The sequence below is a fragment of the Notothenia rossii genome (assembly GCF_949606895.1).
Source record: "Notothenia rossii genome assembly, chromosome: 2".
Lineage (NCBI taxonomy): Eukaryota > Metazoa > Chordata > Actinopteri > Perciformes > Nototheniidae > Notothenia > Notothenia rossii.
The window spans coordinates 70,547,125-70,574,032 of record NC_136904.1 but is presented as its reverse complement, the minus strand read 5'-3'; the positions used below and the strand labels follow the sequence as shown (position 1 = coordinate 70,574,032).

The window sequence follows — 26,908 nt, the reverse complement described above, 5'->3', positions numbered from 1 at the left end:
GAAACACAGAAACATGGAAACACAGAAACACAAAAAACACTGAAACCACTGAAACACTGAAAAAACACAGAAACACTGAAACACCGACACACAGAAACACCGAAACACAGAGACACAGAACCACAGAAACACTGAGACACAGAACCACAGAGACACAGAAACACAGAAACACAAAAACACAAAAACACCGACACACCGAGACACAGAACCACAGAAACACAGAAACACAGAAACACAAAAACACAGAGAAACACAGAAACACAGAAACACAGAAACACAAAAACACAAAAACACTGAAACACTGAAACACTGAAACACCGACACACCGAGACACAGAACCACAGAACCACAGAAACACAGAAACACAAAAACACAGAAACACAGAAACACAAAAAAACAGAAACAAAGAAAACCACAGAAACACAGAAACACAAAAACACAAAAACACTGATACACCGACACTAAGAAACACCGAAAACACTGAAAACACAAAAAACAGGCTTGTGTGCTAGTATGGTTTTTGAATAAACACATCATTATTTTAAAAAGTCGATGGGAGGCTGATACTATTTGACTTTTTAAAATAATGATGTGTTTATTCAAAAACCATACTAGCACACAAGCCTGTTTTTTGTGTTTTCAGTGTTTTCGGTGTTTCTGTGTGTCTGTGTTTCAGTGTTTTTGTGTTTCTGTGTTTTCTGTGTTTCTGTGGTTCTGCGTTTCTGTGTTTTCTGTGTTTCTGTGTGTCGGTGTTTCTGTGTTTTTGTGTTTTTGTGTTTCTGTGGTTCTGTAGTTCTGTGTCTCGGTGTGTCGGTGTTTCAGTGTTTTTGTGTTTTTGTGTTTCTGTGTTTCTGTGTTTTTGTGTTTCTGTGTTTCTGTGGTTCTTTGTCTCGGTGTGTCGGTGTTTCAGTGTTTTTGTGTTTTTGTGTTTTTGTGTTTCTTTGTTTTCTGTATTTTTGTGTTTCTGTGTTTCTGTGTTTCTGTGTCTCTGTGGTTCTGTGTCTCGGTGTTTCTGTGTTTCTGTGGTTCTGTGTCTCCGTGTTTCGGTGTTTCTGTGTGTCGGTGTTTCAGTGTTTCTGTGTTTTTTCAGTGTTTCAGTGGTTTCAGTGTTTTCTGTGTTTCTGTGTTTCTGTGGGGGTATAATATGCACGTTTCAATGCACATGTATCATATATCTTCACTGTTACCCTCCCCTTGTTATAATGAAGACAACAGTGCATGTGAAGGACTGTAATACACATGTATCAGACACGCTCCCCTTGCTATAATGAAGACAACAGTTTTTAAAATGTAAAAAACACTTTTTTTATTTCAAAAAATAAAATGTCCTATTTACATTTAAAAATGTTCACACACAAAATCAATAGTTATACTGATTGTAACATCCCCAGGACCGTCTCCAGCTTAGAATTCCCCAGATTACTGGAAATATCATGATGGAGTTTTTTCACTTCAGTCAAAATATTCATGTGTATGCTGTTTTTGACACAAAGATGCATTACATCTACAAACAGAGCATACAATGAGAGCACATGATACACTTTTGATGTTTGTTTCATTTCTTTGGTAATGTTACAGAATTTTTCGGAAAATGAAGATTCCAGGATCACTTTAAATGTTTTGTTTACAATCGTTTCCCAATGACCAGGAATAGTACTGCCAGAACGAACGATATCCAAAATGTCTTCTAGTTTACAAACTTCAGCCATTCTGTTTACACAGGGATCACTATTCACTCTGTTTTCAATCGTCCTCATCACCACACTTATTAAAAGGGTATTGACTACATTCTGATCAATATATACCGAGCGTTTTGCATAGTAGTTCCCCATTTTTATTTTACTTTAAAGAAAAAGTAAATGTATCGAAAAAGAAAAAATCCCTGGCTTCAACCAACCGCAGGTTATTAGTCTTCTTCTTCTCCATCCAACTCGGCATGGATCTTTTCAAGTCTCTCCTTGAGGCGTCTACAATTTTTGAGATTGTGCAGAAAAGCCTCCGAAGCGCCTTGGATCCTCCAATTATCTGTGAAAATTTATTTATCAATAAGAGTCTGGTCGATCTCAGTAATGAAGTCGGTGAGCCAGAATCTTTTCATTAACGCGTTGTAATTGTTTCTGAAGAAAAAATCGGGCATGTCATTCAGACAATCGTGTTGCCTCTGGCCGGGGTGACTGACTCGGCATCCGTTGCATATTTCTTCTCTGTACCGATGTATCACCCCCTCCACAATATCAACCAACACTGATTTCACTATGTCCATAAACAGAAACGTTTTGGCCCAAGGAGCAAAATAAGCAGCAGTAGTACTGCAAGATTCGGGTGTCCAGAATGGTGGTGATGATGGTAGTCCAGGAGTTTGTTCCTGGCTGCAACTCGCGGGGGGAGACTTGGTTTTTCTCAGATCCATAGCTAGTTTTCAAACTGTCGTCTTAGTGGGGTCCTTAGTTTTAGATGCTTTGCTGAGTGGATGGAGGGACTTATTGCGTTGAGTGGGGGGAGTCATCTGTAGAATTGAGAGTTTTTTTCACCAGTATAATGTCCCTCGCTGTTTGAGTCTTTTTTTTAAAAGTTATTTTTCATCTATCATTTTCAAGCAAGCAGCAAGAGGTCAAATTTAAGAAAATAAGTAATAGTTTGTCACCATTTTACGGGAAATAGTCAGAGCGCAATGTCACATCTTAAAGACAGCTTGAACTGGATAAATGGTTAGTCTTCAAACATACCGTACGTTCTGCATGTTAGTTTATCTGGCCAATTGGTTTAGACCCTACTGCCCTAGACGCATGCTCTCATTTCATTTCATTTCAAACCTTTATTTAGACAGATTAGTCCCTTGAGATCATCGATCTCATTTACAAGGGAGACCTGCATCATTTAGTTCCACATGAAACATAAAAACAACATACAAACAACAGAGGATATCATATTTACATATTCAACATTTACAAATACCCAGAGTGTCAGAAAGCATTTCATTTAGACGTGCCTTAAATACATTCAAAGAAATAAAAATGCTCAATTTCAATTTTGCCTGTAGACTGTTCCAAGCAAGTGGAGCTGCGCACATAAAAGCTGTCTTACCTAAGACAGTCCTTACTCTTGGCACATCTAACAAGACTATATCCTGTGATCGCAGACAATAGCTGCTTGCAACTTTCTGCTTTATCAATGAACAGATATAATACGGGAGTTTGCCCAACATAGCTTTATAGATAAAAGTGTACCAGTGACTGAGCCTCCGTACAGTGAGTGATGGTAAACCTGCCTTGGTATACAATGTACAGTGATGAGTAAGTGCTTTACAGTTAGTGACAAATCTCAGAGCACTATGATACGCAGCATCTAGTTTGCTTAGGTAGTTGGCAGGTGCATTCATATACAGCAGATCACCATAGTCCAGCACAGGTAAAAAGGTCCCAGTGACTAGCCTTTTCCTGGCCTCAAGCGAGAAACAGGACTTATTCCTGAAAAAGAAACCTAGCCTAACCCTCAGTTTTTTAAGCAGGTTATTGACATGAAGTTTAAAAGAGAGACAGTCATCAAGCAAGATACCAAGGTATTTGTAACAGGCAACAACTTCAAGTTTTGTTCCTTGCGTTGATACAATATCTAAAACAGGCTCTGGTGACTTTTTAGCTTTTGAAAAGAGCATTATCTTGGTTTTATCCACATTTAAAAGAAGCTTTAGTTCAGAGAGCTGAGTCTGAATAATGTTAAAAACAGCCTGTAATTTAACAACCGCCTCCTGAATGGAGGGACCTGCACAATACATCACGGTATCGTCCGCATAAAAATGTAAAGTAGCTTCATCCACATTTTCACCTAAACTGTTGATATATATGGAGAATAAAAGTGGACCTAAAACAGAACCTTGAGGAACACCATTAGCAATGTTTAACCACTCAGAAGACAGCCCATCAAAGTGAACACATTGGGACCTTTCAGAGAGGTAGTTCACAAACCACCCCACTGCATGGCTGGATATGCCAGTACTGAGTAGCCTCTGTTTTAAGACACGATGATCAACGGTGTCAAACGCTTTGGAAAGGTCAATAAACAGAGCTGCACAACTCTGTTTATTATCTAGCATACTAGTAATATCATTTACCACTTTCATTGTTGCAGTGATGGTGCTATGTTTCTTCCTGAAGCCTGACTGATGTTTAGACAGGATATCATTTATACATAAAAACTCCTTTACTTGTTCACTCACAAGTCGTTCGAGCACCTTAGCCAAAACTGACAATTTAGAGATTGGCCTATAGTTATTTAAAATAGTTGCCTCCCCTCCTTTCAGTAGAGGCAGGACATAAGCAGACTTCCATACTTTAGGAATTGTATTTGTGCTGAGGGAGAGGTTAAAAAGAGAAGTAAGAGGTGGAGCAATAAAATCTGCAGCTATCTTTAAAAAGAAAGGTTCTACGTTGTCCGGGCCAGCCGGTTTCTTAGGATCTAACTTGGATAAAGCTTCATGGACAATACCAACAGTTAAAGGAGTAAAACTGAAAGGGTTTTCCAGACCACATTGTTCAGAGTCAAGGACTGGAGCGTTCACAGAAGCAGAAGCACAGTCAGTGACAGAATCAAACAGAGAGCCACAAGAGACAAAATGCTTATTAAAGCAATTTAGCATGGTGGCCCTGTCTGATATAATGCCAGATGCTGTGGTGAGGTACGGAGGTAGCTCATTTGGGATATCACCAGTGGAAATCGATTTTATGGCTTTCCAAAATTTACTAGGATTATTCAGGTTTTCTGTGGTAACTGACAAATAGTACTTTGACTTAGCACTTTTGACATTTGAAGTAAAGCTATTCCTTAGCTGCCTAAAGCGTAGCCATTCTACCTCTGAGCCTGATTTCCTAGCCTTTGCCCAGGCATTGTTTCTCTCATGAAGGAGACTGGACATTTCAGCAGAAAACCAGGGATTGTTTCGTCCCTTCACTCTAAATTTACGCAGAGGTGCATGTTTATCTATAATTTTTATAAAACCAAGATAAAAATAAGACCATGCAGTTTCTACATCAGCACACAGATCGATTTTTCCCCAATCAAAATCAAACAGATCATGTAAAAAACCCTGCTCCACTAAGTGTTTTTTATCTCTCTTTGTGATGATGCGTGGTTTAACTTTTTGGACCTTAGTGTCCCTAATTGTGGCTACAACACAGTGGTCACTCACATCATTAGCAAATACTCCCACAGATGAGTATTTATATGGAACATTTGTTAAAATTAGATCAATTAAGGAGGATTTATTTGGGGACTTAATATTTGGGCGAGTAGGACTGTCTATAATCTGAGTAATGTTCAAAGAGGTACACAGGTTTTTAAAATCCTCTGACACAGAAGTTAACCAATCCCAATTAAAATCACCAAGCAGCACTATTTCCTTGTAGGAAAGTTGAGATAACAGTTTTGCCAATGAAGATAAGGAGTCCTTGACAGCCGAGGGGGCCCTGTAGCAACCCACCACCATGACCTGTTGACCCTTTGTTACTTCGACATTCACAGCTAAAAATTCTAGTTGTTTACTAACAGATTTGGAAACCATTTTTGTTACACAAAACTTATTTTTGACATAAATGGCAACGCCACCACCTTTTTTAGGACGGTCAGTGCGATATACATTGTAACCATTTATGTAAATGTCAGAGGCCAAGATCGATTTGTCTAGCCACGTTTCTGATAAGACAATGACATCAGCATCAGTTGAACTCGCCCAAATACGGACAAAATCTAATTTAGGTAACAGACTGCGCACATTTAAATGAATTAAACCTAACCCCGATCTAGAACTAAAATCAGCAGGAGTAGCTATTTGACTAAAACTACCAGGTGGACCCGGATTTGGCTGTACATTTCCTGATAGTAACAACAATAAAAATACCAAGCACCTTTTCCTCTTAATCAACACACATACATTTTCAGCTGTTCTAGAGTCACCAGCAAACTTCGCAAAAGTGAGATTAGAGTTCAAAAAACAATTCTGAAGGACCATTGTGGCAGGCATGTGAGAAAGACAGACATTTGACGAAATGAATGTCCGCGACAGTGCAACTAGCAATTGTTTGTGCAACCCATCCGAACCTGTACAGGGGATGTCCACTGCGGGCGGCAGAACGGACCCGCATCCAGCAGAATTGTCAGGATGACTAGCGAACTTCTCCTTGTCCAGCACAGTCAAAAAAAGGCACAGCAGAAACACGACATTTGCCATTTTCCCAGTCCAGCTCAACAGCATCCACGATGTTCCCGAAGCAAAACCACGTCAGGACAGCAGCAAGGAAATAGGCAATCAGCAGTGTGGCAACACTCCGGTTTCTCCACGGTATCTCCAGACCAGGCCTCCCCCACACAGTAGCACCCAACAGGTGGGAGTAGGCCTCTAACAGCAGGTGGATAGCGGCCTTCAGCCGTGGGAACCACCACCAGCAGAAGCAGAAATGGGTGGACGGCAGGCCCTCAAACCGCGGCAGATCCTCCACAGATCAATGGCGTTAAAGATGGAACATAGATGGACTCTCAATAGGGAAGTCACGCTTTGGGAAGAGGTGTTTCATTTCACAGATCCACCTTGATTCTTGTTGTGCTGGCTGAAGGAAGAGGGATGGGGGAGGAAAATTCAGAGGATGAAGAAGCAGAAAAATAACTTGTTTTGTAAAACGGGCAGCACGTCAGTTTCAAGGAAAAGATGACACCGCTTTTATGCATGACATGCAAAATATCTTGAAGCCCTACAACCACAAAAAAAAAAAAAGGTACAAGTATATTGTGTTAAAAATATGGCAAAAAGTCGTAATATTGTATAATGTATTGTTTCATCGAAAAAGTGTTAAAATCACAAACTTGCCTTTTAGAGTCACAGTCTTTTACAAAAATTCTGTTTTGTTAAGAGCTACCAAAACATAGTAAACATCGCAATTATTCCCTAAACAAACTGGGAATGGGGACATCGATAACATATTTTAATGTTTAATTTTCTTCAGGGCTACCGTAGTGCACATTGATGAACACTTTAAAACAAAAATAATGCTTACAAGTGTAAATGAGCCGGATTTTAGCTCTGAGCTAATTTCCATCTATAGTCCCGTCACATACAGCATATAAGAACATGACATTTATATATATAGCAAAAATAAAATACATGATATGCAGAAAAAGCATGAGCAGCATACAAGCATTTACCACATGGCAGTACAATGTAGCAGCTATGATATATAAAGTGCAAGATAAGATAAAAGCGCTACATAAAGTGCAAGAGGAGATACCCCTGTGTTAAAGTGCATTTATTTAGCGGTGATTACAGGTCTGTTTGTTGCTCAACCATTCTTTAAGTTGACCTTTAAAACTATTGAGAGTGGGACAATCCCGTATCTCAGTTGGGGGGCTATTCCACAATGAGCTGCCTTTAATGGAGAGGACATTTTGTCCAAAGGTGGTCCGTCTGTGGTGGACTTCACAGTCTCTTCTGGTTTCTGACCTAGTGCTGCGTCCAGTGTGTTTTCTGTGGATGAATTCCCCCAAGGGGAGGGGGGCCAACCCATGTAAATATATATTTTTTAAAAACACATACTTTTAAAAGACATAAAATTGTCAAAGACTCAAGAATTGTGATTTTCGAGGATGGTACAGTGGTGGTATGACTGTGGCTTTCTGTCAAACACCTGGATAGCTCTCTTGAACAGCTTTTCTATGGGTTTCAGGTGTGTGGCACAAGCAAACGACCAGTTTGTAAAACAGTATTCAATGTGGGATAGAATCATACAGTGGAGGTATGACTTTGCAGCATTGACAGTTAAGAAAAGGTCTAATTTGTTTAAAATGTTGCAAGTTGAATTTAATGGTATTGGATACTTTCTGGATATGTTCTTTAAAAAGTCAAGTGCGAGTCCAATATGACACTCCCTGTTCAATATACTTGAACTGGGAGACTAGTTCTATTTCTGCTCCATTTAAAAATACATTGGATCCTTCGATTTTGATTGATCGTTTACTGAACATCGTCGTTTGCATCAACATGCATACTGTTTTTGTTGTACTCATACTGTCAATATGCAGATTGTGTTATATAGCTTTAGATAGAATGTTTTTTCTTCCTCTTTGCATAATTTGCATCCACAATCCTTTGCCAGTAGGTGTTTCCACAGTCCTTGCGGTTTTCCAATTGTTCAACTAATTGGGAGCTAATGTAAGCTATTTGTATTTGCATTTTAGCACATTACTTCCTGCAGTGATTCAGAAAGTATTGTGTTTGGGCTTTTTATTGTGAAAGGGAGAACACTACTCAGAACCAGACATAATTTCATAGAGAAAGCAAGTCTTATAGGGAGCCAATTTAAATGCTAATGTCGTCTTTATTTTACATCCATTACAAATTTGTGCAATCAACTACTTCATTATGATAAGTTGTTTACAGCCACTTTAAATGCAATCAAATGTATATTTCTAAGTGCTTACAACTTAAAAAATCTTTACGTACAAATGACTGTATATTGAATATATTTCTGTACCCAGTGTTGAAAAGGACCCAAACCTTTGAGAGATGAAAAAGGACACATCTGCTTTAATCAACTGCCAAGTAGTCAAGTCTGCATTTGTGTCTGTTCATTTGTAAAACGTGGAATTCGGTTTCTTTTTAATGGCCTAGGCGGATTTTGGCTTTTTTTCTCTTGCCAAGATACTTTTAGACACACTTTGAGGTATGCAAAACCTTAAAACTAGAACACTGATGGCTGGCTTACGCTGCAAACTTCATCACCTTTTAACAAGAGAGTAAGTATATAAAAAGTTATTTTGTATATTTTACACATCAGCAGAAACAGAGAGAGAGATGGCAGGACAAACACACTGTCTGTAAAGGTGGGGGGAGACTGTCTCCCCCCACCTTTACAGACACTGTGTTTTAGAGAGAACCCCTCCCCCCTCTGTCTAGTGATAAGATGGCAGGAAGGGGGGAGGAGGGGGCAGGGCCAGGCTCACACACACACACACACACACACACACACACACACACACACACACACACACACACACACACACACACACACACACACACACACACACACACACACACACACACACACCAAAAGGCCTGACAGCCATAGGACGAGGTAAGGGTGACAGTAAGGGAGTGTGTGACTAACTTTTGACGAGGAAGGTGCTTTCTTTGTTCTGATCAGCCCCAATCTGCATACTCTGTCTGAATACATTGAGAGTTACTTTTGACTCTTACAGTGTTCCACTGGAGTCATAGCTTTCTGAACTTATTTCTTAGCAGCAATTCGGTTTCTTTTTAATGGCCTCGGCGAATTTTGGCTTTTTTTTCTCTTGACAAGATACTTTTAGACAAACTTTGAGGTATGCAAAGCCTTAAAATCTAGAACACTGATGGCTGGCTTACGCTGCAAACTTCATCGCCTTTTAACAAGAGAGTAAGTATATAAAACGTTATTTTGTATATTTTACACATTAGCAGAAACAGAGAGAGATGGCATTGAAAATATGTACATACACATTACAAACATGTAGATAGTAGACAAAAACTAAAAATAATTTCCCAGCCTTTCTGTGTTCTGATCAGCTCTGAATCCGCATATTTTGGTATGGATATATTGACACCCCAGAGTCTTCTCTCAACCCCCTCCTACCTGCTTTTTCTATACTTTTACAGCCTCAGCCGACTGCAGGACCTTGGGTGTTAAGAGACAGGAGTCTTCATCTCCATGTGAAGACATCCGTGACTGATTCACACACACACACACACACACACACACACACACACACACACACACACACACACACACACACACACACACACACACACACACACACTTGGGGGCGGGCCCACCTGTCACTTTTTATGCATACTAATGTGATTTAAACATTTCTTATTATACACCATAAGGCGCAACAGTGGGGGCTTTTCACACCTGTGAATACACATCACCCCCCTCCTATCGACGGATCTCACACCTACTTGGGATATCACACCTACTTGAGATCTCACACCTCGATCAAAGGGGAGGCGGGACTTAGCTTATTTGCATAATGGGGGAGGTGTGACCTGTCACTTTTTTATGCATACTAATGAGACGAAAGAGGGATGAATATAACTACTCCCAATAATAATATAAACTGTACCCTGTGTCCTTTTGTCTCCTTCTGTAGTCCATTTACTGTTGTTTGTCTTGTCTTACCCCGGCTGATATCTCACTAAATCCACTGTTTTAATTGTTCCCTATATTGCCCCTATGCCCTGTAAGGTGTCCTTGGGTGTTATGAAAGTGTTTGCACATGTTTATTCAAGTGTATGAGTGACAAAGAGCAAGTGAGATGGCCAGTGGTTCTCAAACTTTTTACACAGAGTACCACCTCAAATTATATTGGGCTCTCCTAGTAACACCATCATAGACCTTCCTGGGTACCACTGAGATAAAGGATTTAATATGACAAGCCATATGATGCTCTCATTTGTTAGTGACATTCCACATGCAAATAAGATAAGATGGTACTTGTTTGATCCCAATTTGGGAAAACATTTTTAGTTACAGCATAAGGGACAAGGCATTTTACAATACATTAGAAATAAGCAAGAAAAAGAAAGAAAATAAGGAAAGAGGAAAATATACATGTTGGATTTGACAGGATATTATATATATATATATATATATAATATACATAAATATAAGGCATATGGAATATTAATGTTAAATATTAGATATTGAACAGATTATATATGTGTAAAATGTACAACGTGGTTATATTCAAGAGAAACTATGGAGCAGAGAGTTATCTTCCAGCCAGAGGTGATTTGTTGTACAGAGTTATGGCACTTCGGAGCTGCAGCAGTCTGTTGGAGAAGGAGCTCCGTTGACTGTCCAGCTGCAGGTGGAGAGGATGGGTGGGGTTATCCATGATGGACAACAGCCTGTTCAGTGTCCTCCTCTCCACCACAGCTTCAAAGGGGTCCAGCTTGATGCCGATGACAGACCCAGCTTTCCTGATCAGTTTATTGATCCTGCTGGTGTCACCGGCTCTGATGCTGCCCCCCCAGCAGACCGCAGCAAAGAAGAGTGCACTGGCCACAACAGAATAGAAGATCTCCAGCATCTTGCTGCACACGTGGAAGGATCTCTGCTTCCTCAGAAAATAGAGTTTGCTCATACAATTATTGTGCACAGCGTCAGTGTTGATCCTCCAGCTCAGCCCATTGTCTAAGTGCACTCCCAGGTATTTCTAGTCCTCCACAAAAGCCACATCCTCTCCCAGAATGCACAGGGGTAGAGGAAACGTCCTCACCCTCCTGAAATCAATGACCATCTCTCTGGTCTTGGCCACATTCAGAATACTCACAACATTAGGCTGAGGTTCATCATCATCTCACATATTTATATATCAATCTTATACACCTTGAATTCTTGTTGGCCAATTATACAAATACCCTTTGAAGATGAGCTGGGAAATTGAATACTGTTGGCACAACACCGTCAAAGTACTCACTCCTGAAGTGATCACTGCAGAGCAGTGTCCTGCCACAGGAAACAAAACTGTCCCTTCTTAGGGCAACTTCCCACTGCCTCCTCCTCTCTCCGGTTTTGGGAAACCTTAAAAACATGAGAAAGGTAGCCAGATATATAAATTATTGTCAACATTGTCCTCCCTTCTTTCCTTTAACAATAAGGGTAAGGACAAAAATACACACCGAAATTATCCTATTTTTGGGGTAATTGTATGTATGTATGTATACATGTATGTATGTAATGTATACTTTAAGAATAAGACAACCACACTAAGAGTTATAAAAAAGGTGTCCAAAAGAAACATTAAATAACTGTGTAAAGAAATGGTAGCAACATATTCTAATGAGGCTGGGTCAAGATCAATCTTGCAATACTATTATCTCACATAGCCCCACTGATCCTGTGTAGCAGGACTTGTAATGTACATACATCCACTAAGTAATTAACGATTATCCTAATTATAGTCATAATACTGTCATATGTTACACGTGAAAGGTGATTCCACGGGTTCTTGTTTGCAGACTGCGGTGATTAGAGCATCCGTAGGCTGCACAAAAGTCCGGCATAGTCAGGTACTTCTGTAAACACAAAGCCAGCAATTTCCTGTATCATAATGTATCTAAAATGTAAGATATTTTTAACAAGTGTCATGGCCTGGCTCTTGGCCATAACAAAAAGCGTGGGAAGGACAAGAATATGTATAGGAAAAGGTATTCATTTGGCAAGACTCAATGTGGCCAAAAAACAAACAAAAGGGCAAGGCAAAAAAGAATAAGCGACACTGCTCTCCGAGGTCCGGTCCTCTGGGGGGGAGAGACCTCGAGGCTCTGGCTCAGGCCTCTTAATCCTCCGGTGCCAGCAGTCAGGTGTCCTCAATCAGTGAATCAGGTGTCCTCAATCAGCGCGGGCACAAGCAGAGGAGGAACATTAAAGGGCCATACACCCCACAGGAGACCTCAAGGCAGGGGTCGTCACACAAGCCAAAACACTTGGAAGAAATCATGTGTAACTTAAGTTATGTTGAAAAGAAAGAGCAGTTATGCCTCTCCCACTGGTGTAAAGTTGCTGGGTCAACTTTGTAACGGCCCGTCCACACAGCGGCGTGCGTTGAAGCTTCAACGCTTCTGCCCATTCACTTTGAATGATGTGACGTCACTCTTCGCCGAACTGCATTGTGGGGAGCATAGCTACGCATTGCTCGCGTCAAAAGTCTTCGACGGAAGCGACAGCCAATCAAATCCCGTTTATGAAAATCTGCCAGTACAACTGCTAGCCAGTCAAACCGCGTGTATGCTGCGAGTAGTGAATCACCTGGTGCTGTATGATCAGTCTCTGTTCATCTACCGGGATACAAACCGGAGGAGGGAGGTGGCAGAGATAGTGGGTGAAACTGGTAGGTTTTCGCCTGTTTGGGGAGTTTATATCCAGTGTACCTCGTTTAAACATTCAATGGACAGCTAGCAGGCATGGACAGTATATATAGCTAGCATGGAATGCTAGCATTTTGCTTTGTATGTCGGGGGCGGGAGATTCATGTGATTGGTTGTTGGTCGCGTTGACTCCCCACGCTTCAGACACGCCCACCTCCAAGCGCCAACGAACGCTGCTGTGTGGACGCTCCGTTACAACAGCTACCATAGCGCGTACCAGAGTAGCTGTTGACTGTAGCAAGATGGCGGCTGGTGAGCTACGCTGGAAAATCTCCCATGAGCCATCTAGTGTTTATATATCTATGGTCGTAACCACAGTAGGGCCTGGCTCATTTCGTGGCATCTGCAGGCAGTGGCAAGTACTTCCGGTGTTCCGGATGAACTTGTTTCCCGATCAACTTGTTTCCCGATCAACTTGTTTCAGTGGGGTGCGTGGCTTTCGACTGAAATACACATTTCGATGGCTTTCTTCTGCCATTTACATACATCTTTTGGTATATTTGGCTTCTTAGGAACACGTTGATGCACATCCAGTACCAGTGTGTGAGGTTGTGATTACGATGGCGATATCCGGACGCGAACAGCGAGGACTACAACAAGACAAACGAGTTGCTCGAATAAATCATTTAAACCAGCTATTGTTGCCAGACTTATTACGGAATATCGTAGTTAATGTCCAAGTCCATCTGTGTATACCTTCAGACAGCCTCCAAGTGAAGCACACGGTGTTTACTCACAGTTTGAAAGCAGCGTGGAGAAGTCTTCATCTGTGTTAAAATGTGATCCTCCCAGGGAACTGGGACCCGCCCACGTTAAAATGTGACCCGCCCAGGTTAAATTGTGTTACGATTTCTGTGGCTATCTACCAGCGATCATGTTTAATATGAAAGACTAACCGCACATGTATCCCTTATAAAAACGGTATTGTGCAGCACTCATCCAGATAAGATGTGACTGTTACCTCGTTTTGCAAAGATAGCAGCAGAAATGTCATTGGGGATATTTAGCCTTTAAAATGCTGCTTGGTCATGAATGTTGGTGTCGGCAAACAATATTACGAATCCTCTATTCAAACATAATATTCAAGGGGGTGCACTCATAACGCGCAGGGCATGATTTATTTTTACTATTGGGACTCGGGTTTGAGTCCAGCATGAACGTTTTTGTTATTTTCATGTCGATGCACATTGATTTCAGCAGCCACTTGTCTGGAAATACAGAAGACCAGAAACGGTTTTGAAAACCTTTGTCACGTAGTGACCGTCTTCTCCATAGAAGATCTTTGATAATGTCTTCTGGCCAATCAGAATCAAGATAACGGCGTGGTATTGTTGCAGGAAGTCCTGACGGAGAATACTTTTGCGGTAGTACATCTCTATATAGGCCTACATCGATACAACATTACGTGTTGATAGAAATCAACACGTAATGAAATAAGACCCCACGGTTTGATGATTGATAGGTGTGTGGGCTGTATTTCATTTTGACACACAGAACAATGTTATAATAAACATACATACTGTATTTTAAATGGATATATATCCGCCTTCTTTCATTTATCTTTCCATTCCCACAACAATATACATAAAGAAATGGCATATTTTGGACATAGTTCGAATGGTGATTAATCATGATTAATAAATTTTTAAGCTGGGATTAATCTGATTAAAAATGTTAATCGTTTGACAGCCCATATATATATATATATATATATATATATATATATGTATATATATATATTTATATATATATATATATGTATGTATATATGTATATTTATATATGTGTGTATATATATATATATATATATATATATATATATATATATATATATATATATATATGTGTATACCAGGCCTCAATTAAACACCTGCAGCTAGTGCAGAACGCCGCTGCACGTCTTCTGACAGGCCACAAAAAGCGTGACCACATCACCCCAATTCTGGCCTCACTGCACTGGCTTCCAATTCGGTTCCGAATTGATTTTAAACTCCTTTTATTTGTTTTTAAAGCACTAAATGGGCTGGCTCCGGCCTATATAGCTGAACTCCTCCAGCGCTACACCCCAGCCAGAGCCTTAAGGTCTGCTGACCAGCTACTGCTGGTAGTGCCCCAGACCAGGCTCAAAACCCGCGGGCACCGAGCCTTCGCAGCAGCTGGTCCCAGGCTCTGGAACACTCTGCCCCTCCATATGAGGTCGGCCCAGACTCAAGGGGTTTTTAAAACAAAACTAAAGACTCACTTCTTCTCCCTGGCATTCTAGTCTGAGCAGAGTATAACTACGGAAAATTCCCTGTGTTGGATTTTTATATTTATTGTGGTAATTTATTGTCTTCTGTTGTAATGTGTTATTTATTATTTGCATGTACAGCACTTTGGTCTCGACCATAAATCGTTTTAAAATGTGCTTTATAAATAAAACCTGATTTGATTTGATTATATGTATATGTGTATATATATATATATATATATGTGAACTTTGTATGTAATACTTTGTAAAGTACAATGCAATTTGAAAAGAAAGAATGTATTGAGTGTACACCTGCATTTCATTAATTCCCTCTTCACATCTCTCTATTTCTCTCTTTCTCTTAGAGCGCCATGGCTGATATTGGACCACCTGTTCGATTGCTGATCATCTTGAACGACCACAACAGCGTCAGACTGGAGCTTCGAAATGGGATTCCCAACTCAATGGAAGAGCTCATTAAGGAGGTCAAGAATTCATGTGGATTAGAAGGTTACATAAGGCTACAGTACAAAGACACTGATTTTGGGAACACATTTGCTAATCTTACATCTACACATGCGATTAAAGATTTAACAGTGATCAAAGTTGTCGAATTAGACCCCGATTCTACAACTGTGGTCTTGTACCCAGTTGAGATACCATTAAATAATACCCCTACAAGTGAACTGTACAGTGAAGACTCCTCCTCTGGATATGTGAATACAGATGACACAGTACTACTTATGCTGCGTTCACACCGGACGCGATGCGACGTTTGGGGGCGGCGCGATTACATGTAAAGTCAATGCAGAGACACGATCAGACGCGAATTCGCTCCGAAGGCGCGCATGAAGCGGTGGACGCGGCGCGAATCACGCGATTGAGGCGATTGAAGGGGGCCGCGTCAAACGCGAGAGTTCAATTTTTTCAACTCGAGCGTCAAATTCACGTGACGCGTTCTCGCGGAAGCCAATCAGAGGTGAGGATCTCAGCCCACCGTCACTAACGTTCAACCAAAAAACATCAGCCATTAGCTGTTAGCAGTTAGCACACAGAGATCACAGCTCCTCATATCCGTTCAGAAACTGTACAGAAGTTAAACAAGTACAAACCACAGACTGTCTGTGTCATGGCGAATACAGTCGCTGGTTTATTTATGTCTGTAGGCCGTTGTTATGAGTGTGGAGTGAGCATATACAACGTTAGCTTAGCCTGGTCGACCCAATCTCCATTCAGAAAAAAAGCATTTAAAAAGGTTTTGCGCCTGCCGTCTGTTTGCAGACTTGGCAAGCATTAATTCATGGTTTTTACTAACCGGTATCAGTATGTTGTTACGTCGGCATCATTTAGAAACGTGTATTACAATTTAATCACGGTAAAATATGTTCATTGTTTTGTGGTTGTAGCTCCAGAGCCGGCGCGTCTTGTTTGAATCATGCGAGTAAACACAGCTGGCAGCCGCGGTGAAACTCGAGCGACTAGAGCGATGCGATAAGAGCGTTTAGAGCGAAGCGAATATTCGCATTGCGTCCGGTGTGAACGCAGCATTAGCGGCTCTTCCTCGGAATCATTAAGAACAAAGCGGTGGCCTAAAGTGTTTCCAATCCCGGTCTTCTCCTATGAGACAGAATGTCAATTACAGAGAGGAAATGCAGAGTACACAAAGAACCAATCTAGACTGACACCAAGCTCAAATCATCTGCAGAGCTTGCTGTGAACTCGTTGAAGACCAAGTCTCAAGAAGAGTCCTACCCTGCGAAGAATTTAAAGAGAGCCAGGCGAGCTGAGGCCAACCATTTTCCATTCTTGCCGATTGGTGAGACTCCAGAAAGCATGGAGGAAGAGACAATTACCCTTTTGGCACAGCAACAGAAAAGAAACAACCGGCAATCAATAAAATAAAAGATGGCGAAGGCGTTTGGATACCGAAGACAAAAAATAGTGCATCAGAGGCCAAGCATTGAAGGCCTCTTGGAGCGGTGGCCTGCACTTTTTCACATGGAAGAGGTAATTATTTTGATGTAAGCCTGTAGTGGAGAAGAAATGAGGGCCCAACTAACTAACAACTATAGACAGCCAAGGCAAATGTGTTAACGTTTTATTTTTAATATATATCACAATATAAGCTTTACATCTATTACTTTGTGTCTTTATTTGGTGCTGGTTTTCAATAAATATGTGGATTAATTAATTGAAATGTTACATTCATACAAGCTGACTTGGAGTACTTTTAATCAAACCGTTGGCTCTTTATAAAAAATATGTGTATTATAAATTCTCAGTGTTTTTTGTTTTCTATGCTGCTTATATTTTCTAGGTAAATGCTGAGTTCATGCACATAACAACATTTCCATTGGAGACAAAGTTCTTGGCGCAGTTGGACACACACTCCACCCAACTGTTGCAGGTCATCAGGAGCAGGGGAGGAGTTGTGAAACAGAAGACCACCGGGATCTTGCAGGTTTTGGATGAGGTATCTATGAATGAGTTTTTTATCTGTGGCATCAGTGGCTGAATCGTCCTTTTTTTTTGCATTTGATTTATAACATATATATATATATATATCTGTTCTTACTCAGACTGTGGACATCACCGTCAGAAGAGAATGCATCCTCAGATCTCTAGTGATCTACCTGGATGAACCTGTTGACCATCTCATCAAAGAATTCCAGGTAAGACCTCCCACTCACTCACAAGAAGTTTGTTCATAAAAGAAAAATAACATATTTGTACTGCATGCAAATAACTGCTTGGTTAGAAAGCTAGTCATTTGTGATGACCTCTTGAGCTTTCCTCTTGGGCCGACTGAACTGAGAACTTTCCTTTTCATCTATCCACTATAATCTTGTATTTTTAAAAGGTAGCTGCAAACTTGGGGAAACCTTTGCGCCTCAGGCCTGTTGAACTACACTCTGTGGTCCTCATCCATTTCCCTTTTTTTTGCATGATATGCAGGACGCTGAGGCTGGAGAACTGGAGCAGGCAACAATGGCAATCTTTGTCATTGGGAAAGAGGATCAGTTTCATCGACCCAAAGAGGTCAAGGTTCTCGTCGAAGGAACAGAGGTCCTCAGCGGCTTGCCCTCGGTTGCGACATCTTTTGCCATGCTCTTCGGGCTCATATACGCACTGAACTTAAGATATCCGAAAGAACTGCAATCCACTTTTGAAGTTGTCCTGATGGAGCTTGAGGGGAAAAATATGAGCCCAAAAGTGAATAGACTGAGAACCCAGCTGTTCATCCCAGAGTTGACACTTTGTTGCACTCACTCACAGTTACCATTGTTACATGGTAAGGTTTCCAAAACTATAGGTTACTTACGTAACCCCAGTTATCAGAGTAACATGAAGTGAGATGTCTCACTATGGGATGCGCCTCATCGCGGAGCAAACAGAAGCATCAATCTCATTACGCCAATCCTGATTGGCTGGTGATCTTGACGTCAGCGTCAGGGAATCTACCCCCTATAAGTAGCTTGCGCTACGCCGCATGCGTCATTCAAAATAAGCACCTCTTCTCGCTTCACCATAGCAAGGAGGGCCGTCTGGTGAGACATCTCACTTCATGTTACTCTGAGAACTGGGGTTACGTAAGTAGCCTATAGTTCTCATTCGTAACACTCCGTTCGATGTCTCACTATGGGATATTGTAGCTCCCGTATTGCCAGACGAGCTTATCTCGAAAATCACCAAACCCAACCAGAATTTAACAGTTAGAGTTCTAACTCAGCAGGGGGCCCAGCACTGCATGGGCCACACTGGGAGCAGAGACGTCTAATCTGTAAAAGCGGACAAAAGTGAGCGGCGAGGACCAGCTCGCTGCTGCACAAATGTCTTGGATGGAAACACCCCTGAACAAAGCCCAGGATGTAGCCAGACCACGAGTCGAATGAGCACGCAAACCCGGAGGTGCCTGCAGACCCTGACTCGTGTAAGCCAAAGCAATTGCCTCCACAATCCAGTGAGAGAGCCGTTGCTTAGTAACAGGCTTGCCCTTCTGAGGGTTAGCCCAGGACACAAAGAGTTGGTCATTATGACGAAACTCTTTTGATCTGTCCATATAAGTGCGTAAAGCACGGACTGGACATAGCAAATTCGGCTGCTGTTTCCCGGAGGGACACAGCAGCCGAATGAACCAACCACCTTAGGTATAAAGGCAGGGTTGGGCTTCAGCAACACTCTCGTTAACCCTGGGGCGAACTGAGTGCATGAAGGATGTACAGATAGCGCATGAATGTCATTGACTTGCTTGGCGGATGCCAGGGCCAGTAACAGCACTGTCTTGAGTGACAGGTGCTTCATGTCAGCTTCTTCTAGGGGTTCAAATGGGGCTCAAGTGAGCCCATCTAAAACCACTGCCAAGTCCCATAAGGGCACCAGTGACCTGGAAACAGGAAGGAGCCTGTGAGCTCCCTTCATAAAACGGCAGACTAGAGGATGCTGGCCGGCCGTCTTACCCTCAAAACCCACATGGCATGCAGCAATAGCAGCCAGGTAGACTTTGATCGTGGAGAAAGCTCTGTGTTTATCAATTAGGTCCTGTAGAAATGATAAAATCACTCCCACAGGGCATTGAAAAGAGGTGTGCCCTTTTTGAAGGCACCAGTCCTCAAAACACCCTCCACTTACAGTCATAAAGAGACCTGGTGGAGGAAGCTCTCGCACTCGGAATAGTGTTTATCACCTTCTGCGGGAGACCCACTGCATTCAGATTATACCACTCACGGGCCAGGCCCATAGGGCCATGCGCTCCGGGTGTGGGTGAAAGATCGTCCCCTCCGCCTGAGACAGTATATCTCTGCGTAGGGGGAGCTGCCACGGCTGACCGCACAGCAGCTGATATATCTCCGCCAGCCAGTACATTGCAGGCCAGTGCGGAGCTATCAGGATCATTGCCTAATGGTGCGTTTTGATCGCACATTGAAAAGAAAAGCTGACAGTGAGCATTTTCTTTTGATGCGAACAGATCTACCGCGGCTCGGCCGTAACGCACCCACTGCTGGCTCACAACCATTGGATGTAGAGTCCAGTCTGCATATAGTGGTACGCCTCTGGACAGCAGGTCTGCCCCGAGGTTCATCACACCCGGTACGTGCGATGCTCTCAGAGAGAGGAGACGGCCGCAGCTCCACAAGATCAGTTTGCGTGCCAGCATGTGTAACTGGAGAGAGTGCAAACCCCCTTGTCGGTTTATATACGATATTGTGGTCGTATTGTCCGTCCTCACGAGGACATGGTGTCCTCTGAGAAAAGGCAGAAAGCATTTTAGGGTGAGGAACACCGCTAAAAGCTCCAGGTAATTTATGTGCGACCGCTGGAGGTCTCTGCTCCAGAGACCCCTCACCGGACGACCTTCGTAAATACCTCCCCAGCCTGTCAGACATGCGTCTGTGGTGACCACCTTCCGTGAAAGGACAGCACCCATAGGCACGCCCCGTACCAGAAAAGTCGGGTGCAGCCAGTGGCGCAGTGCCATTACGCATTTCATAGTAACCATCACTCTCCGCGCGCCATGACGCGCGGGGTTTAGTTTTAGAGCGGCTACCCAGCGCTGACACTCCCTCATGTGTAACCGTCCCAGTCGTACGACCAGGATGGCTAACGCCATGAGCCCCAGTAACCACAGGCATGATCTGAAAAGAACATGTTTGCGCAGCTGGAAATGAGCGAGGCAAGCTCTGAAAGCGTTCACTCTTTCCGCTGACAGGCGGGCTGTAAAGGGCACCGAGTTCAGGTGTAAATGCAGGAAGAGTGCAGTCTGTGCTGGGCACAACATGCTGTTTTCTGTGTTTATTATGAAACCCAGGTTGAGCAGGTGCTTTACGAGGACATTTGTCTGCATAATAGCCTCCTGTTCCGACTGTGCGAGAAACAGCCAGTCGTCTAGGTAGGTTGCCAGGCTAATACCCTGTTGTCTTAACGGGGCTATCGCGGCTTCCGTACATCGTACAAACACTCTTGGACTGAGAGACAGACCGAAGGGAAGTACTCTGTATTCGTAACAGATCCCCTGAAATGCAAACCTCAGATATGTGTGGGTAATATACTGGGATGTGGAAATACGCATCTTTCAGGTCGACTGATGTAAACCAGTCGTTTTGTCGCACGAGACGCAGCAGAGATGTGTGAGTGATAATTCTGAATTTGTATCTTTTTAGATATTTGTTCAGAGCCCTCAAATCTGTGCCTTCACAGACCCGTCTATTATCCGCCTTTTGAGAGAGGCCGTAGCTGCTCTCAAAAGAGGGACAGGTGACAGACTGTTTATTGTTTTTATTGTCTTTCTTTTCATTTTTCTGGACTGCGCCCTCGGCTTGAAGCCTGGATGCGACAGTGAAAAATGGCTTATTTGAAAACAACAACAATTGTGACATGTGTTTTTGTGACTTAGGCAGATAGCAGAACTCGCTGTCTCTGGTATTAAGTCTGTTTCCCTTCTGGCGCGAACTTGAGGATGGCGTTGCAGCATCACTCGAGGCGGCGGGAAGATGGAGGCCTGGTGGCACCCCGAAAACACATCTGGAGCTGGGGAACAGGGAACTTCCAGCTCTGTCCCCGAGGAGAGGAGAGGAGGCTGTCAGGCCGCCCGCTTCTTCTTCCTCGACTGTTGACCGAAAATCTGAGTCGGCTGTGCCTGAACAGCAGCTGCCGAAACCGGAGATTTACTCGGCCAGCTCGTCCTCGTCTCCTGCCTGGTCTGGGGACTCGGGGCGGGCTGTGGCCTCTGCTGCTTCGGTACCTTGAACCGGGCAGGACGTGAGGCAACTTGGGCGAAGGACTGCCGCGAGACTGTCGCAGGTAGCGGCTGGACCCTTCGGGGGAGACAGAGGTGGAGGGCCTCGTCTTCCTTCTTTTTCGACTCACATCTCCGCTGCATCGAGACTAAAGCGGAGCCGAAAATACCCTCGGGAACGATAGGCATGTCAAGAACATCCTCTTTTTCCCGGTCTGGGAGGTTGTTCAGGTTGAGCCACCTGGCTCTCTCCTGTACCACCATTATGCCCATGACTTTGCCCGTTGCCTGTACCGCACAGTGCTTCACACGGAGGCAACACTAACTGGTGTGTTAGTATTAACAGTCTTCTTGCAGAAGTATATATAGAAGTAGCCAGCGAGCGCCCGTCGACCGAAGTTAGCTTGGATAGCTTGGTTCCGTCTGTGGACTTTGTGAGCTAGCCCGGCTACCAATAGAGATGTGCTCTGAAGCGAGAAGAGGTGTTTGAATGATGCATGCGGCGTAGCGCAAGCTACTTATAGGGGGTAGATTCCCTGATGCTGACGTCAAGATCACCAGCCAATCAGGATTGGCGTAATGAGATTGATGCTTCTGTTTGCTCCGCGATGAGGCGCATCCCATAGTGAGACATCGAACGGAGTGTTACGAATGAGAACCAAGGTTCTATAATAATTATGCATTGTAAAACATTTGCAAAAAAGTGTTGTGTTCAGAAGTTGCACTTACAGTATGACCGATTTTCACTGTAGAAGTTATGCATGTCTAATCATTTTCAGAGATGACATGTCTCACAGGCGCAAGTTGTCAGTGTTGCTTTAAAAAAAAGTGTGCAGTGGATAATAAGGACAAGTCTTTTTTCTAAGAGTTTGATGTTTGGAAGCGGCACATATTACTGCATTTTAACTGTGGTACTTATGTCTAAGATCAGGTAATGGCTGCCTCAGAGGCCAAAGCTGGTTGTGTGAACAACTTGTTTTTCATTCAAATAAATGTGCTCTGGAGTTAAAATATACAGATTGATCTGAAGAAATTGACTTTCATTGAGTAAATGTAAAATATTTCCTGTGATTGATTGCTCTAATTTTGTTGTTGTTGGTGCAACGTTTTACTTTTATTAGTGTACCTTTCAGTTGCATTGCACTCCTTAAACGTGTTTGAGACACTTTAGGTAACAATGTGGCTGTCATTTTTCCCACTCATATTCAGTGTGTACCAATTGAGACTGTATTTCCCGTCAGGTGTCATCTCTCTAACCGGACTACTGTTTTGGATGAAGCGGCTCCGGCACAAACATTACAACATACATCAGATTCCCCAATAGTAGGTGTAGCAGTACGTACAGCAAGTTGCATTACATAGATTGTTTTGAACACACCTTCAAAATAGCATTGTGATTATATTACTGGATGGAAACTGAAAGCGCGGGAACATTAATAAACTACATAACAGAAAGTATGAATAACAATAATGAAATTGTGACTTTAGATATGTTTATACTTTATATTATTTACTGTAAATGTTTAATTTAGATTTAATTATTGTGATTATTCTTTATTCTTTCTATATATATCTAAATCTAACTAAATCTCACAATGGAGTAGGTTACAGGAACTTTTCATCAACAGATTGCTTTAGTCTGGCTTAACTCTTCACTGATTGGTTGCACACACTTTAAATGTACTGGCTATGCAAAACAGAAGGTGGGGCTCATTATCATATTAAAAAACGCATGTTTTTTACGCGTCAAGAACGTTTTTTAGAAAAAACGGGCGAATAGTGGCACTTTAGGCTTTCAATAGTGGGCGAAGCAGGCAAAGCTGGCGAGTTGGGCGGGAGGATATTAGTGTCCACGACAGTGGCCGCGGGTAACGTAATGTCCCCATGATCTGAACTGTTATTACCTGCAGTAGATGCAGTGTTACTGCTGGCGATAAGGGCTGGTTGTTTTAACAATTTTCTGATGTCCATCATTAACTGCTGTGTAAGCACCTTGCAGATGACGAACGCACAGCGGCACAGGTCACGCGCACCTGACATAATAACGTTACTTACCGTTTAAATTGACCAAATAAATGCAGCAGACAATGTTATTTAACCACAATTACAATTTATTTTATTTCAACTATATTCTTCTTCTTCTTATATTCTATTATTATTATTGTTATTATATATGTAACTTTTTTCACTTTAATTGTTTTTCACTTTAAATTTTTCAAATGAGGGTGCATAACGACTCAACTGAGGGTGCAATGCACCCTTATGCACCCCCGTAGAACCGGGCCTGAGTCACTATAGACAATATTTGACAGTTGTACATTGTAATTGCTCAGATAAATACACATAAATATTAATACACATTTTACCATATATTTTAGAACATAATGTCTGTGGGTCAATAACAATGCAGTCAAAAGTGACGCACGCACCGGTGATTGCCCCCGTCCCCAGCAGCCCGTGACGTGAATAAATGCAAGAGAAGAAAATAACCACAATGGTCACATGCTGGCGTAATACGACACATGGAGGCAGGGTGCGCTTTCCAACTGTGTGGTGTGGCAGAGCAGGCTGAGAGGATTTCTCACACATAAGGAATTCAGAACAGAAATGATAAATTCCATCAATGCATTTTGCCGAAAATGGACGGGGGGCTCACTTTAATAAGGATTCTCCCCTCGCAATCCATGTCCAAAACCAGCGGAAATCTCCAGTGCCAGCATGCGTCCGGGACTCTTCCTCTGCGGGGGCAGCGATGTCACGGTGACCATTTAACAGACGCTTGTTGAGTTTATACTAGTGGAGAAATACTCGGAATGTTTGCTTTGGTGAAGTCTATTCTTAATAGTTTGGGAAGCTGACTTTTGGACCACAACTTGCAATACAACTTTACGTGAAGCTGCTTCTCAATGATGAACAGACGAGATATCGAGCATAAGCTGTATGGTGTATACATGTTTACACTACAGGAGATGAAAGCAGAAAGAAGAACGATGAATTTGTTCGTGTGGATATTAGTCCTAAACTTTTTCTCAGTTGACGCACAGGTAATTATGTATCCTTTGTTTTAGCAAAAATGCTTTATCCCTATAATAAAAGTATGTTTTTAGAAGTAATTTCCTTATTGCCTTATAATAATCCCATTTTCAACTTGCTAATTAAGGATGAATACAAATGTTAGCCTAATATTATTTTTGAAATTCACCGGCATAAAAGCTGCACTGGATTTATTGCCATACAATTCAGGGACGCGCTTTACCTCTGATTATACACCGACAATTTTTACTGATCTTCCCTCAATATAACTGTGTTGCTGAGGGATTTCCCTTACAAATACCTTACAGATACAAACACATATAAATAATCGGTCAGCAAGGGAGCAGTATGAGTCATAAACTGTATTTTTTCCACAGTGTTTAGTGTATTTGCAGCTCTGTATCAGGCGGATATCTTTTTAAAGATCGGTCACACAAATCTCTGCAACACCAGCACTGCAGGAAGTCTTTTTGCGTTTATAACTAATAGACTCCTCAAAGCTTTTTGACCCTGATTTGAGGGGGTTAAATAATCATCATCTGACAATATTTCTCATTCTGTGAGGCTTGTGGGTGAGTAGTTGGCAGCTGAATCACCAGACTTAATTATTCATTGAATAATCCAGTTTTTCAGAGAAGAGTGTAGCATGCAAAATGGTTGTTGTTTTGTCAATGTGTGAAATGTACTATTCATTGACTGGCTGTGTCGAGTAGTGGAACTTTTATTTTGAAGACTCAATGTGCAATTTTAGATTACAAACCGGAGCTAGGTTTTTTGGCTTCCCATCATAAAGTCATGTTTAATAAGACAACAAGCCTCAAGGACTTGTTGGTTTTGTTGAGAGCTTTTGAAGTGCGGTAAAAGTTTAAGGTTGGATCAGGAAGTAACACAACTTACGGTGCATCATAAATTACAAACCAGAGCTAGAAGGTTCTTTCTTAACATTACGAAGAAAGTGCCAAGATTTTCCCGGAACAAGTGTCACGGCAATCATTGCCTGAAATATGTCGACCCAATTGGACAGTCTTTTTATTATAAGTAAAAGGTTCAAACTAAGTGGACCCTTCATCATTTCTGCAGGTTTCCGATATTGACTTGGAGGGTGATTTAAACAGCCAGATCAACATGTGTGGAAAACGAATGAATTAAATGAGACATGCAGCATTGTTGCCTGTGACTACCAACCATTGATTACTGTAAGGAAACCACAGTTTGCCTTTCATCTCTGAAATTAAAACTAATTGTTTGCGCTTATACTTCTCATCTCTCTCTCTGTTTAACATTTACCTTATTTTTTCCTTCAAGTTGATGAAGTGCTGCGCTCTTGTGCTGCACATGCGCCACAGGGAGTTAGGGTTGGATGGTGGTGGGCGTACAGATCACAAGCCTTTGATTCCAGATGCTGAGCTGTGCATTTCTCTCACGTATGGTTAGGAGTGGGCTATAAAATGGTCAGGTAAAGATAGAGCTTAGCTGAAAATCTGCAGCTGTTTTTGTAAATATTTTATTATATTAATTGTGTTCCGGAGTAACTTACAACAAGTGCATTGAACCATAGAGAAAAAAAAGGGAAAAAAAGCAAGAAATCCTGAAGGCACAATAGCTATTAATATGCCAAATTATCGTAAGCATAATTGTATTGGATACATAAGAGAGAATGTTCCTACTGATCAAGGCGTTGTTGAAACAGGGTTTTCAGTCTACGATGGAAGATGTTTTAACTTTCTTCCTTCCTATTGAAAAATACTTGATGATCTTCTTAATATTTAACCAAGCGTGGCCATTTATAATCAGCAAACTTCAATATTTTAAAAATATTAAGCCTCTAACTATCTATCAGTATGCCTGATTGGTCCACTAAGCAGCCGGTCTGAAATATTCTTTCATATGGTTCAATACCCTTGACAAGGACGACAGGCTGAAAGGTTAAGAGACAGCATGATTCCATAATGACCCT

The 26,908-nt window shown here is 42.0% G+C and overlaps 1 protein-coding gene across 1 annotated transcript in view; it reads left to right on the top strand.

The window, feature by feature from the left end:
* The window catches only part of pth2ra (parathyroid hormone 2 receptor a), a 206,364-nt gene that overhangs the window by 82,016 nt on the left and 97,440 nt on the right, over positions 1 to 26,908 (top strand). Inside the window, exons 4-6 of the mRNA XM_079663531.1 lie at positions 15,551 to 17,192; positions 17,503 to 17,658; positions 17,765 to 17,857. Of these exons, the coding sequence (XP_079519657.1) occupies positions 17,091 to 17,192; positions 17,503 to 17,658; positions 17,765 to 17,857 (351 nt within the window). The 5' untranslated portion in view covers positions 15,551 to 17,090. The remainder of the gene's footprint in view (positions 1 to 15,550; positions 17,193 to 17,502; positions 17,659 to 17,764; positions 17,858 to 26,908) is intronic.